At 37.9% G+C, this 16,130-nt stretch overlaps 1 protein-coding gene across 5 annotated transcripts in view; it reads right to left on the bottom strand.

Annotated features, from left to right (window-relative positions):
• The window catches only part of MINDY3 (MINDY lysine 48 deubiquitinase 3), a 102,188-nt gene that overhangs the window by 11,694 nt on the left and 74,364 nt on the right, over positions 1–16,130 (bottom strand). For all 5 annotated transcript variants that reach the window (XM_036453092.2, XM_045585811.1, XM_036453100.2 and 2 more), the window contains 2 exons: positions 15,253–15,325; positions 45–117 (listed from right to left, as the gene is read on the bottom strand). In XM_036453092.2, the coding sequence (XP_036308985.1) occupies positions 45–117; positions 15,253–15,325 (146 nt within the window). The remainder of the gene's footprint in view (positions 1–44; positions 118–15,252; positions 15,326–16,130) is intronic.

Below are 16,130 nucleotides of genomic sequence, written 5' to 3'. Positions count from 1 at the left end.
AATGGAATTTTTGAGTAGTTTAATAATACTTCCTATTTACTTACTATTCAGGATCTGAAACAAGGTCCAACGCTTTCATCACATCTTCTAGAAGTGAATCAGGTATGAATCCATTATCTGGGGAGGAAATGGGAGCAACATAAAATATGAGTTTACTTCAAGAAATGCTATTACTGCTGATCAGATTCCAGTGAAAAATCATATAAAATGTATGTAAAGAGTTTAGAACAGCTTATTAAGGTTAGTTAGGTACCATGCCTATTATTCTTAGACATTATCTTATATTAGTTTTCCAGGGCACATAGGTAAGTATTTATTTTCAAGGTTAGTTTCTGAGAACTTGAAAGAAACCTTAAAGCCAAATTGCTTCTTAAAACAGGCTTACAAAGTTAAATGATAGAAGTTTGTTTCTACTTATAACAAATATTTAGTAATTGGGTATATCTTTCAACAAACAATGTGAACCTTTAAATTTCCTTTAAGAAATCAAGTTAAAGTAATTCTTTATTTTCAATATATTCCTTTCATCACAATGTTATTTAATTTTTTGAAGAATGTTAATGCTTTGCTGATATTTAGAAAACTGACAATATAAGAACAAGAAAAGATATCCTTATAACAGCCATGATTTAAATAAAAACTGTAGATTTAATGGGAAAAATTAGAAGTTGAAGTGCAGAGTAGGATCAAATGTCGATAAAGACTAGCTTAAGGAAAACAATCCTCTTCTTGGGCTTGATAAGGAAATAGCACTAGCAAATGGCCCAAACGCTAATGATGCAACAGAGTGTGACACACACAAAAAGCTTGCAGGACAGTGTGAAATAACAGTAGTTTTAAACAAACATGATGCTTATTCCCTTAAATGTACAGTGCCTGAGTTCTTCTACCCATTCACTCATTCCTGAAGACTGTCTCAGCTTTAAATAAACTTCTAACACAATATCCTTTTCAGGGATTAGACACTTTTTAAAAAAATCTTGTCAAGGAGAGCAAGATATCCAAAAGCCCTGCTTCCACAATCAAGTAACAGAATAAAGTGTAGCTGCTTTCAGCATGTGGCATGTGCTGTCTCTATCAGAAAGAAATAAAATAATTATGACTTTAAAATGGTGTTTTCTTAAACTGCATAAGCAGATATTTATCCATTTGAAGGTAGACTGACCCTGACTAAAAGGCTAAGTAAGGTTCATTTAGGGTAATTAAATAAATTTTAAAAAGTGAAGGTTTAGATTACACATGTGTCAAACACAAGGCCCGCGGGCCAAATCCGTCCCGCCAGACCTTGCAATGTGGCCCGCACCGCGCTGTCATCACTGCACTCCACTGCGTTTCCATCACAATGACAGTTCATGACTGTTCAGTAAACCATTCGGCCCGCGATTTAGGCTGGATTTTAGATTTTGGCCCCTTCTCTGATTGAGTTCGACACCCCTAGTTTAGAATAATTCCAACTTGTCCAGTTACTGGTAGTTCGAGGTAGAGCAATAAAGAACTTGTTCTTTGTAAGCCTAACTTTGATGAGTTTGAAATGTATCATAGAAAAAATATATATTTGTTTTGCTTAGTTACGTCACAGCCAAAAGTTTAGCCTCTCTGAACGCAAAACAGGCTTCATTTGGCCACTGCAGGCAGGAGCAATATCTACCACGGTTTCTGTGCTTGTGGGCTATCATGTGGATCCACTTGACAGAAGCAGTGGCATTATCCTGATCTCCAGGAGCAGTGAATGGCACAGCCTTATCTATTCTTGCCATAGTTCGAGACTCGGTCCCTCTCCCCCAGAAAGAGCTAATTGGCTGGATAAAGACACAAACAACAGCTAGGAAAACAACAAAGTGCTCTTCTTAACTCAAACACGACCTCAAGCTTAAATATCCCAATATATTTTTAAGGTATGTATGAGATTTACAACTTGTAAACACTTTCTGGAGTACAACAATAACTATAATAAGTCAGTGAGTACATTTTGTACATACGGAATTTTAAAACTAGAGATTGTAATATAAATTTCTCAATACCTCAAAGACTTAAACCAACAATTTTAAGAGGAGATCTGGAAACTGCTTATCTCTTTGAAACGTTTATTTTGGCATTACTTTATTTTTTACTCATACCTATCAAGAAAAATTCTTGATACAATTCTTGAAAAAGAACAGAATCATTAAGTCTAAAACCAGATGAAACTAGAACTTAGTCAACTAATTCCTTAGAGAGTATGGAAATACAGACACAATGATGATAACTACCTCAATACACAGCAAAAAACAGCAGAGGAAATCTAGGAAAATACAATTGGTTGACTAGTCAGCACACCAAAAAAGTAGAACTTGAATGCATGGGTAAGAACTAAATACATTAATATAAAAAGGACTTTTATAAACTTGAAAGCTTAGAGGAATGGGGCCCTGAAATGGGGAGAATTACAGAAGGCACAGCAATTGTGATGGTAAGCAACCTCTGTATAAATATTAGGATACAGTTAAATTGTATTTTAAAACATTTGGAAAAGAGAAAAAAGCTGTTTGTTTAAAAATAGGTTTTGTGTGTGTGTTTTTAAACAAGCAAACAGATTGCAAAAAGGGCCAAGCTCCTAGAGGTTGAGAGTAGAAATAGCTCAGTGCAAAGGAGTAGTGATGCACGGGAGTGGACATTAGTTAGGTGAGTTTGTTACTTCCTGGGTAAAAGAACCATTTCATAACTGTGCAGAAATCAGAGTTCGATTTTACAGAGAAAGAAGTGCCAGTCGTGGTTTCCGTTCTGAAAGATTAGGAAAATAAGGAAGAGCCTGAAGTGGGAGACTGTCAGATCCGTTTTAAGTGGGACACTAGCTAAACTGGGTGCTGCAGGAAGAAAGCAAATGTCAGGAATTAACAAAGGGCAAGACACAACTTGTGAAGAGGCTGGGGAAGGGGGAAACATTTGAGACGTAACATTTCCAAACAGCTGTAAGTTAGAGAGAGTAAAGCTACTTGGGAATAGAAAAAAAAATCAAGAGCTAGTCAGGGAAAACTTAATGCCACTTTAGTCAAAGAATTACCGTAGTAGTTGCTATATATTTACTAAATGTTATATTATACTTTACCTATTATTTTAAAAATTTAATAACATATATGTGACTTTTGCCCCTAGGCAAAGTTAATATATTAATATATTTTCATATTTCAGCTTTCCTTGGTTTCTCTGCCTTGGTATCACTACTGCTTTGCTTAGCTAGCTCCCAATAGGTGAGGAAATCCTGGATGGCAGGGATTCCATAAGTCCAGGGCCTAGTACAGTGCCTGAAACAAGTATCTGCTCAAAAACATTTGTTAATTTAATTATTCAAACTAGTCCTCACTGCAAGTTTCAAGAAACTACCTGTTCAGGCACCATAGTTTTTGTTTTTTGTTTTTTTTTAAGTTTTGTGAGTTGAACATATAAAGTTCAGAAAGAAATGAGTAATTAATTTATGGCCTGTGTTGGAGAACCACTTCTATCATGTGATGGAAAAACTGCAAAACAAACAAAACATGGTGGCAAGATACAGGAAAAACTATGGCAGAGATAGCATGAAAGAAACAGTGATGACAACACGACAGCACAATGAAGAAAAGCAGTGAAAAGGGAAGCAGCAAAAGTACAGAATGGACCTGGAGAGCATTATGCTGAACGAAATAAGCCAGTCAGAGAAAGGTAATATCATATGATCTCACTCACTTGTGGAATAAAATGAACATAAACTGATGAACAAATGCAAAATTTATTTTCATATGTATCTATGAGGACTCAATTCTGAAAAATTGCCACTGGTTATACTTTTATATTGGTAATATAAGAAATTCTAACTTCTCTTGTAAATTGGTAGAAGAAAATGAATAGTACAAGCCTGCTATCAATAATCAAAAAAAATTTTAAGCCCTAGCTGGTTTGACTTAGTAGATAGAGTGTCCGCCTATGGATCGAAGGATCCCGGGTGCAATTCTGATCAAGGGTACATGCCTGAGCCAGTAGGCGGCATGTAGGAGGCAGCCAATCAGTGATCCTCTCTCTTCACTGATATTTCTATCTCTCTCTCCCTCTCCCTTCCTCTCTAAATTCAATTTAAAAAAAAATTTAAAAATTTTTATTTTGCAAAAAGCAAACAAACATATTATTTATGACAATTGTATCCTACTTTTAAAACCTTAGTTTGCATCCTGATGGATTTTTTAAAAATCAGTGTTCTAACATTAGCTTTTAAGAAGTTCGGTAAATATCTGTAAATATTCTGTCTGTAAATATTCCTTGCACTGAAGACATTTCTTTATGCCTTTATTCAATAAATTATTATCATCTAAGATCTTTTGATCATTTCCTTAAATGTTTACTTTCTCAAGAAATTCATTCACTAAGTTTTAATTTCAGTTCTAAAATTTTCACCAATGAGCCTAAACCAGTTTGGCTCAGTGGATAGAGCGTTGGCCTGTGGACTGAAGAGTCCCAGGTTCAATTCCAGTCAAGGGCATGTACGTACCTTGGTTGCGGGTACATCCCCAGTGGGGAGTGTGCAGGAGGCAGCTGATCGATGATTCTCTCTCAACGATATTTCTAACTCTGTATCCCTCTCTCTTCCTCTCTGTAAAAAAATCAATAAAATTAAAAAAAAAATTTGTTTTTCACCAATGACACAAATGTAGGGGTATCTAAAAAGGCAGATCAGCCCTAACTGGTTTAGCTCAGTGGTTAGAGTGTCAGCCTTCGGACTCAAGGGTCCCAGGTTTGATTCCGATCAAGGGCATGTACCTTGGTTGCGGGCACATACCCAGTAAGGAGTGTGCAGGAGGCAGTTGATCTACGTTCCTAACTTTCTATCTCTTTCCCTTCCTCTCTGTATAAAATCAATAAAATATATATATTTTTTAAAGGCAGTTGACATGAAAACCATATGTTTGGTTTTGTAATCATCTATGGTGGTTATAGTGGGATAAGAATATGCTTGATATTGATATCTTAGACATTCACTTCAAATAAATATTAAGCAGCACTATTAAGACCTGACTGGAAACTCTGGGAATATATACAGTTTTTCCATCATGCCATCCTACATACTTCATCTTATTCCAGAATATTGCATTCTGGAAGGCTTTTATATCTCATACTGTAATTAACATTAGTATGGGTAAAAACATTTCCTGAAATAGAGCAAGCACTTATATATGTCTTTATAGGATTGCAAAGTGGTACTCTCCTTTAGAATATGATATACAGAAAAAGTGAGCATCTCAAAGAAAGTTTGAGATGGCAGGGGAAAAAAAACACACCACATATAACCTTATATAAATCCTTAAGAAAGTATGCCACAGGAAACTGCTCAACTCATTCTCTGAAATATACTTATGAAATCTGAATAACCTCTCACAAACACTACAAATTATTTTTCTTCTGCCCTGTCTTTCCATTCATGTCAAATATTTTGCTGGCAATTTCATACATATAAATTGCTAGCATTAAATAGTCAAGCAAATTATTTTATATATACTAGAGGCCTAATGCATGAAATTCATGCACGGGGGAGTGGGTGTGTCCCCTCAGCCCAGCCTGCATCCTCTACAATCCGGGACCCCTTGGGGATGTCCGACTGCTGGTTTAAGCCCAATACCCAGTATTGAGCCTAAACCAGCAGTCGGACATTCCCCTCACAATCTGGGACCGCTGGTTCCTAACTGCTCACCTGCCTGCCTGCCTGGTTGCCCCTCACTGTCCCCCCCCCCCCCACCAGCCCGTTTGCCCCTCACTGCCACCTCTGCTGGCCTGGTTACCCCTCACTGCCCCCCTCTTCCAGCTTGGTCACCCCCTGTAGCCTATTGTTCAGTCATTTGGTCATCCCTCACTAACTCCCTTCCCAGGCTGGTTGCCCCACGCAGCCTGATGTTCAGTCGTTTGGTTGTCCCTTGCCAACCCCCCTGCCGGTCTTGTCCCACACAACCTGCTGCTTGGTCGTTACTGTGAGGGCATCCTGACCAATTTGCATATTGCCCTTTTATTAGTATAGATCACTTTATATATACTGGTATATATATATGTACATATATGTATACACACACACACACACAAACACACATATATATCACTTTCTTCTCTTTTAGCTTTCATTTGCCAATGCAATTCTTCCTTCCTCAGGTCTTCATGATAGCTTGCTGACTAATCTAGGCTTATTATAATCACAAGATTTTTTTAAATCTTAACACTATTAACATCAATCTTACTTTCATATTAACTTGTTATAGTTTCTGAAAACCATCCTTTAGGAAGAAGTTTGACCCTTAGCTCAAAATATATTAGATATATTTAGGAACAGAAATTCTTTCTTTAAAAAAAAAAAGATATATATTGATATATATATATCGATATATATATATATATCGATATATATATATTGATATATATATATATATATTATTAATTTTTTTACAGAGAGGAAGGGAGAGAGATAGAGTCAGAAACATCGATGAGAGAGAAACATCAATCAGTTGCCTCCTGCACACACCCCATTGGGCATGTGCCAACAACCAAGGCACATACCCTTGACTGGAATCAAACCCAGGTCTCTTGAGTCTGCAGGCCGATGCTCTACCCACTGAGCCAAATTGATCAGGTTTTCTTTCCTTTTTTTTTTTTAATCAGAGGATTTAAAATGGCAAGAGAATGACTGTAAGTTTGTCACCATCCATTATATAGTTCAATGTGCTTCACATGACAATAACTCAAAGCTGCTGATTTACTCTAAGGCTAATTTCATTTAGTGGTCTTTTTTATTTCTTATCTAAAGATTTAGAATGAAATGTTATTTAGCACTTAAAAGATTATTAAATTCAAGAGCAAATAAAACGTTTGTGTATTAAGTTATGGAAAAAGTATAGTGGAAGAAAACTCAAAGTCAAATCAGCAATACAAGCACCAATGAAACTGAGGTGGAGAGAGAGAAACTGAGATTTATAGATACCTACTTGTTTTAAGCATTGGACAGGGTATTTTCCACATTATTCATCTTCAGATTGACTCTAAGAAATAGGCTCATTATTTTTATTTGATATATAAGAAAACAGATTTATAGACCTAAAAGGAACTAAAAGTAAGAGAATAGACATACTGTCATTCGCCATGTAACAGCATATTCGTTGGTGGTTCCAGAGATTTTAATGGAGCTGAAAAATTCCTATTGCCTAGTGATGTTGTAGCTGTCCTAACATCATAGCACAACAGGTTACTCTTGCTTGTGGTGAGGCTGGTATAAACAAACCCACTGCCCTGCCAGTCACAGGAAAGTACAGCATATACAATTATAGTGACAGGCCATCCCATAAGGGTTGTGTAAGTACACTCTATGATGTCTGTACAAGGACAAAATAGAAATATTCTAATGACACACTGTCAGGATGCATCCCCATTGTTAAGTGACACATGACTATTCCTAGAAGTTCTGGGAGTCAAATTTTCAGAAATGAAAAGAGCAGAACTTCAAGAGTAAAAAGTTTTAAGATAGAATAAAGTGTATTCATAAAGATAATTGAGTCCATTCTGAGTTCCAAAGGACTTCACTGATCCAACAACTTTAATTTCTACATGGAAATTTACAATGGAATTCAAGGTATGATGTGGTTTTAAAGTGGCTCAGCTATTATACTTTAGTTATAATTAGTACACAAATGCAAAGGTGTCAAAACAACATAACTACCACTGGACATCATAGTTATTAAATATTAGATATTAGATATATTATATATATCTAATATATATGTATCAACTTTTTAAAAGTGTCTTTGTTAGTAGGTAGACTAGCTAAACGCAAGCTCAAAAGAGAATCTAAAGATGACTTATAATATTTTTCCATAACCTCCTGGCACAATCAATTTTGCCAAAATATTCTAGGGGTGATATCAGCAAAAGGAGGGTTAGGAAACCCCAGTGCTTATTTCCTACATGAAAACAAACAAACAAACAAACAAAAAAACCCACACCAACAGACAAACAACTACACATTGCAGAAAATCAGCTCAAAGAAAGCTCTGACTACAAAAAAGTAGCAAAAACCCTATAGAGTTAAAAAAAAAATCAAGGAAGGTCACATTAAAAAGTGCAGGAAACACATTACCTGTGCCACCGCAATCCCCAGTGAAGAGCAGGAAGGATCCCCTCAGAAAAAGTTCACCACAACCGGACAAGGAGAACCCTTTGTTACAGCAACTTTTGTTACCTAAATTATCTCAGCCTTCACCAATGCCGGTCCCAGCTGATGGAACTACCCAGAGCTTACTCCTTCCCCCTCCTCAGCCCCCATCTACCCACAGAGGCTGGCACTGAACTGCAGTGACGCCTGCCTTCAGGGGACCCAGTCACTGATGTGCCCTGATCTCAGGGATGGGCACCACAGCACCTCACCCTACCTGAGTGGGAGCTGACATTGCTCTGTGCCACACATCTGACCTCAGATCTTGGTTTTGTCCCACTATTACCAGGACAATGTCTGCTGCCCCAAGCTCCACCTGTGGGTCTTAGATTGCAGCCGAACCATCACTGCTGGGCTGTGCTGCCACTGCTCTAAGGCCAGACCTGACATATAGCCTTAGCAGACTACAACTAGGGTCATACTGCTGCTGACCTGCAACCGCCCCACTGAGCCAGAGATGAGACTTTGACACACACACACACACACACACACACACCCGGGTGCTCCTACTGCATCCTGCCCTCGGTCCTGCAACTTATCATATCAAGACCTGTGCCATCCCTGCATGCTGGCCAGAGTGAGGTCCTGAGACCCAAGTCCTGGTTCCATAGGAAACCTGGGCATATATGCACCCCCCAGAGACCAGTCCAAAGCCATATCAAGTGCACCTGAGCCTTGGGATTCAGTCAATGTGATAGTTCTGCATATATCTGATTCCAGGACCTCTCTGAAACTGCTCTATGCCATCATGTCAGGCCAGGAGCCAAGGGTTCTCTCTCAGGAAGGCTCAAGCAACTTTCACCTCTGAGGGTCCCAATAGTCCTATCTGCCTCTGTGCTACACAGGGTCTCTGAAGTATCCACCAACAGAAGTTCCATGCAGTATAGCCAATGTCAACTTCAGCCAATGGAGCTATCCAATGGCTACAGCACTGTGCTATCTCAAGACCAAAGATGCTGATTCCCACCCAGCTGGCACCTCTGAAACCACCTCCAGGTAAAAGACTTTCCCCATTTAAGCCAGTCCAAAAAGGCTATAAAAGGTGACTGCAACCTCAAGCACTCAAACATCAATGAAAACTTATCAGAAACACACAAAAAAAGCAAGGGGCATGATACCACAAAAGGAAGACTATAATTTCCCACACAAAAAAGACCCTAAAGAAATGGAGATTTGCTAGTTATTTAAAAGAGATTTCAAAGTAGTTATTTTAAAGAAGCTTAGTGAGATTCAAGAGAAAAAATATGGACAACTCAATGGTCTTCAAATACATGAACAAAATGAGAAGTTTAACAAAGAAATAGAAATCATAATAAAGAACTAAACAGAAATTCTCAAGCTTCAGAATACAGGGAACGAAATAAAAAACCCAATAGGTAGTTTGAACAGCAGACTCAATCAGACAGAAGAAAGAATCTGTGAGGGCAGATATCAGAATATTATTAAGTCAATGAAAAATAAAGAGTGAAGAAACCCTAAATGAATTGTGGAGGACCACAGAGAATAAGCATATCTGTATTATGGGAGTCTTGGAAAAGAGGGATAAAGAAACAGAAAACTTACTTAAAGCAATAATGAATAAAAACATGCCAAATCTGGGGAGAGATATGACCATCCAAATATAGTAAACTCAAAGATCCCCAAAGATATTCAACACAGAGATCCCAAGATATTATCAAGCTCTCACACATCAAAGACAAAAAGAGAATTTTGCAAGCAGAAAGAGAAAATATTCATAAAAAAAAAAAAAGGGAATCTTGATAAAATTACTAGCAGATTTCTCAGTAGAAACCTTACAGGCCTGGAGAGACAGGAATAATAAATATTCAAAGTGTTCAAAACAAATAATTGTTAACCAAGAATTCTCTATCCAGGTAAGTTGTCATTAGAAATGAAGGCAGCATAAAGACTTTGGAGACAAACAAAAGCTGAGGATATTTATAAAAATGAGACCTGCCCTATATTAAGAATAATTCTATAAGCTGAAAAAAAAGGGACACAAATTAGTAACACGAAAATATAAAGTTCACTGGTTGAATATATAATCAAATTCAAAACTCTATTTTGAGGGATAAAGTTGGGATACTTATGTCAAGGAACTAGAAAGAGACAAACAATGAATCCAAAATTAGTAGAAAGAAGAAAAGAATAAAGATCAGAAAATAAATATATAGAATAGAGACTAAATAGACAACAAAAAAAAATAATGAAATTTAAGAGCTAGATTTAAAAAATATAATTGATAAACCTTTAGCTAGGTTCACCTAAGAAGATTTATAATAATAAAATCAGAAATGAAAGAGCATACAATATAATTGACACCACAAAAATCATGAGAGTACCATGAATAATTACATACCAACAAAACTGACAATCTAGAATCAAACAAATCTTAGAAACACACAAATTACCAGAATTGAAACATGAAGAGATAGAAAATAAGAACAGATATGCTTGTAAAAAGACTGAATCAGTTATCAAATACCTTCCAACCAACAAGTGTCCAGGAACAGATGCCCTCACTGGCATATTCTGCCAAACATTTAAAGAAATATTAATACCAATCCTTCTCAAATTCTTCCAAAAAAAAGAGAAGAGGAAAGAACACTTCCAAATTCATATTATGAGGACACCATTATCCTGATACCAAAAACATACAAGGATACCATAAGAAAAAAAAATTACAGGACAATATCCCAATGAACATAGTTGCAAAAAACCTCAACAAAATATTAACCATACAAATTTAACAATGCATTATTTTTAAAAATCACACATCGTGGTCAAGTGTGATTTATTTCAGAAGTGCAAAGATAGTTCAAAATCTACAAATCAATCCATGTGATACAGCACATTAACAAAATGAAGTCTAAAAGTGATCCTCTTACTAGAAGCAGAAAAAGAATTTGACAAAATTCCACATTCGTTTATGATAAAAACTGCCAACAAAGTGGGCATAGTGGGAATGTACCTCAAAATAACAAAGGCCATACATAAAAAAACCAAAACTATCACCACGTTCAAGGGTGAAGAGCTGAAAGCACTTCAAAATTTTAAGATCAGGAACAAGATAAGGGTATCCACTCTTGCCAGTTTTATTCAACATAATATTGGAAGTCCTATACACAACAGTTAAGAAAAAGGAGCCAAAACCGGTTTGGCTCAGTGGATAGAGTGTTGGCCTGCGGACTGAAAGCTCCCAGGTTCAATTCCGGTCAAGGGCATGTACCTTGATTGTACATCCCCAGCGGGGAGTGTGCAGGAGGCAGCTGATCAGTGTTTCTCTCTCATCTATCCTTCTCCCTTCCTCTCTGTAAAAAATCAATATAGTTTTTTAAAAAAGAAAAAGGAAAAAAAGGCAATAAAAGACACCAAATCAGAAAGATAAAGCAAAACTGTCCCAATTTGCAAAATGACATCTATATATATAAAAACCAAGTGACCAGAACAATGGAACGGCCATAACAACCAGTTACTATGATGTGCACTACAGCAGCCAACCGACCCTACTGTGGCAACAATCACTGTCCCCCAACCTCCTCTGGCCCCTCCTCCCAAGGGGCCCATCCCCTGATCAGTCTCCCCACCCTGATCAGAAGTTCTCCCAGCATAGACACAACTGATCCTCACAGCCAATTGGCCTGGATGTCAATTCCCCCCAGTGATATTAACAACAATCAAGGCTTAACTACAACAAGACTGTGCACACAACCCACAAAGGGGTGCACCAAGAGTGTTCACCTCAGGTAATTGGGGAGGCTGAGTCACCGTGCCCTATAGGACACCTAGCACACAAAGCCACTCTAGCAACACATGGAAGCAGCCAAAATGCAGGGGACAATTCCTCTATACAGTGGAGCTATACAATGACTACACTATTTTTGAAAGAAGCAAAAATGAAAGAAATGGAGGATAGCAAACTATTGGATATAGAGTTCATAACCATAGTTATAAGGTTACTCAAGCATCTTCTAGAAACCTCCAAGAAATTTAGTGAGACCCTCAAAGATATGAAAAAGGACAAACAAGAAATTAAGCATACACTGACTGAAATAAAGAATAGTATACAGAGATCCAACAGCAGATTAGAGAATCCTAAGAATCAAGTAAAAGATTTGAAATACAAAGAAGCAAAAAATACCCATCCGGAAAAGAAAAAATAATCCAAAAATATGAAGATAGTATAAGGACCCTCTGGGACAACTTCAAGTGTACCAACATCCAAATTATGGGGGTGCCAGAAGAAAAGAGGGAGCAAAATATTGAAACCTATCTGAGGAAATAATGACAGAAAACTTCCCCTACCTGGTGAAAAGAAATAGACTTACAAGTCCAGGAAGCTCAGAGAATCCCTAACAAAAGGAATCCAAAAAGGGCCACACTAAGACACATCATAGGGCAAAGACAAAGAGAGATTAAAAGCAGAAAGAGAAAAACAGCTAATTACCTACAAGGGAGTACCCATACAACTGTCAGCTGATTTCTCAACAGAAAGGATGCAGGCCAGAAGGGAGTGGCAAGAAATATTCAAAGTGATGAATAGCAAGTACCTACAACCAAGATTACTCTACCCATCAAAGCTATCATTCAGAATTGAAGGTCAGATAAAGAGCTTCACAGATAAGAAAAAGCTAAAGGAGTTCATCACTGCCAAAAAAGTATTATATGAAATGCTGAAGGGTATTCTCTAAGAAAAGAAGGAAGAAAAAGGTAAAGATAAAAATTATGAATAACAAAGTGACAACAAATACATATTTATCAAGTGAATCTAAAAATCAAGTGAATAAAAAATCTGAGGAACAGAATAAACTGCTGAACATAATAGAATTAGGGGCACAGAAAGGGAGTGGACTGACAATTCTCAGGGAGGAAGCCTGTGTGCGATCGCGGAAAGATATTAGACAAAAATCTTACACCTATGAGGATAAGGACAGTGGGGGGAGAAGGGGAAGAAAGGGGGAGGTTTGAACTTAGTGGAGGGGAGTTATGAGGGAAAAAGAGGATTAACTATAATAATCTGAACAATAATAAAGATTTTAAAAAATGGATTACTCAGACACACATTATTCAGGCAGGAGGAATTAGAAAATCTTGCTATTTCTAACATGAATGGAATTGGAGGGGTTTATAATTGAAAGAAGTTGGATAAAGACAAATCTTGTACTTATATATAGAATTCTAAAAGAGCTGAATTTGTAAAAATAGTAGAATGGTGATTACCAAGGCTTGAGGAAGAAGGGAATGCTATTTGAAAGTAGATACTTGCAACTAATCCTATCCAATAAAAGAGTAATTTGCAAATTCATCATACCGCTGCTACACACACAAGCCACACCCACCAGCCAATTAGGAGTGAGTATGCAAATTAACCCAGCCAAGATGGCTGTGGCCACAGAGAAAGCAGGAGGACTGGGTTTCCCTGGCAATGGAGGAAACCAAGCTTCCCACACACCCTGGCTGGCCGTGAACTCCACTCAAGGCTACAAAGTTTCAATTATAGAAGATAAATAAATCCCAACAAAAATGGCTAGGGCCATGGAGCAAGCAGGAGGCTTGGGTTTCCCTGGTAATGGAGGAAGCCAAGCTTCATGGCCTGCAAGCCTTCGCTCAAGGCTACAAAGTTTCAATTATAGAAGATAAATAAATCCCAGATACTAGGGCCTCAGCTTGGGTCGCTGGGGGGCATGGCTGACCTGCAAACCACCACACGCCCCTAGCCCTGGCCGCCCCACACCCCAAGGGAACTCCGACCCTGATCTGGGACACCCTTCAGGGCACTAGGCCTCTATCCTACCTAATAAAAGAATAATATGTAGATTGACCATCACTCCAAAACACAAGATGGCTGCCTCTATGTAGTCAAAGATCTTGTCCCTCTGTGAACACAAGATGGCCAACACAAAATGACCAGCAGGGGAGGGACCAGGTCTGCAAGGGAGGGCAGTTGTGGGTGATCAAGCCTGCAGGGGAGGGCAGTTAGGGGTGACCAGGCTGGTAGAGGAGGGGAGTTGGGGGCGACTGGGCCTACAGGGAAGGGCAGTTGGGGGGACCCAGGCCTGCAGGGGAGAGCAGTTGGGGGGGTCACCAGGCCTAAAGGGGAGGGTAATTATGGGTGACCAGGCCTGAAGGGAGGGCAGTTAGGGGCAATCAGGCTGGCAGGGGAGCAGTTAGGCATCAATCAGGCTGGCAGGGAAGTGGTTAGGGAGTGATCATGCTGCCAGGCAGAAGCGGTTAGGTGCAATCAGGAAGGCAGGCAGGCAAGCAGTTGGGAGCCAGCAGTCCTGGATTGTGAGAGAGATGCCCAACTGCCCAATTAGGCCCTATCATACTGGATTGGGCAGTTGGACATCCCTCAAGGGTCCCAGATTGGAGAGGGTACAGGCTGGGCCTGGGGACACCCGCCCCCCCCCCCCCATGAACAAATTACGTGCACCGGGCCTCTAGTTGAGAAATAAGTTCTGGAGAACTAATACACAGCATAGTTATTATGGTTAACAATACAGTTTTATAAATTTCAAAAGTTGCTAAGAGAATAGAACTTAATTGTTCTCACTATAAAAAAGAAATACTATTATGTGATATTATAGTGGTGTTAGCTAATACTACTATAGCAATGATTTTGCAGTATAGAAGTATGTAAGAGCAACACGTTGTATAACTTGCACTTACAGTCTGTTACATGTCAATTATATCTTACTTAAAAATATTCTGGAAGAGCTGTTTAATAAATAAATGGAAAAGCATGAGCATCACTTAACTTTTCAAAGAGCTTTTTCAGAAAGTAGTATCCCCATTTGACACTGAATATAAGAAATGAAGATTCAAGTAACCATAATTCAATACCCTGAGAAACATGCTAACCTCATACCATGTCAGAACTTGATGAGCACTTAGGTATCCCCTTTGTTTCCATTTTCATATTTTTCATTTAAAATGTTGAAGAAATGCAACCCAACAACTCTTGTGACTAAAACTCAGGTAAATATCAACCTATTTCAAGTATATAGAGATATGCAACACAAAGTCAACATATTTTTCAATAAAATAATAAAATCTTTTTTTACCTTCTGGATCATAGGTTTGAAAAACTCTTCTGGCTTGTTCCGAAGGAGCCTCAGGGGCAACCAAAGCCATATCCTGAAAAGATAAAAAGCATGCTATTAACTAATTACAATACCATGACATTAAAAATAAAGAAAACAAATATTAAGATAGGATAAAGAAATTAAACCCTCTGGGCCTTAAAAATTGCAATAATTCTTCAACTATAGAGAACTGTTATAAGAATGACATGCAAAGCTTTATAAAAAACACTTAAAGTCTAATATTATATAGGTAATTACTATAAAATGCAGTCTGCAAAAATTAAAGACTTATACATTTGCTTTATATTATAGTCCAAACAAGAAGAAGTATTACTTAAATATAATTTAAAAAATAGTCTAGTTTTCAAATATTTGAAAATTAAATCCAGAGGTATATGCTAGAAAACAATTAAATAGCAATGCATTTGAAATTTATTACTTTAGGGAGCATGCTATTATATATCAAACCTAGCCATAGATCAATAATCTTAAATTCTGCATGTCCAGAATTTTAAATTTTCTTAACTCCAAGGGAATACTGGAAAGGCAAAATTATCTTTTCCCATACAACTTATTCTCTCTCATGACTAATTTCTTTACACAGTAACCCATAATATAATTTACTAGAATCCCAGTGCACAAAAGTTGTGCACAAGTAGGGTCCCTAGAGGCTACTGGTCAGGGGCTCCAGCTGAGGCCTCCCTTCATTCCGTGCCACCCCCTGGTGGTCAGTGCTTGTCATAGCAAGTGATCAAACTCCCATTCTCCGGCTTGAACTTCCAAGGGGACACTGTGCATATTAGGCTTTTATATATATTGATGATAAATAAACACAGTATTCAGTGTTATCTTGGATT

This window comes from Pipistrellus kuhlii, unplaced genomic scaffold (assembly GCF_014108245.1).
Source record: "Pipistrellus kuhlii isolate mPipKuh1 unplaced genomic scaffold, mPipKuh1.p scaffold_m20_p_1, whole genome shotgun sequence".
Classification (NCBI taxonomy): domain Eukaryota; kingdom Metazoa; phylum Chordata; class Mammalia; order Chiroptera; family Vespertilionidae; genus Pipistrellus; species Pipistrellus kuhlii.
Note: the sequence above shows the minus strand (reverse complement) of the source record. Positions and strands in the feature narration are given on the sequence as shown.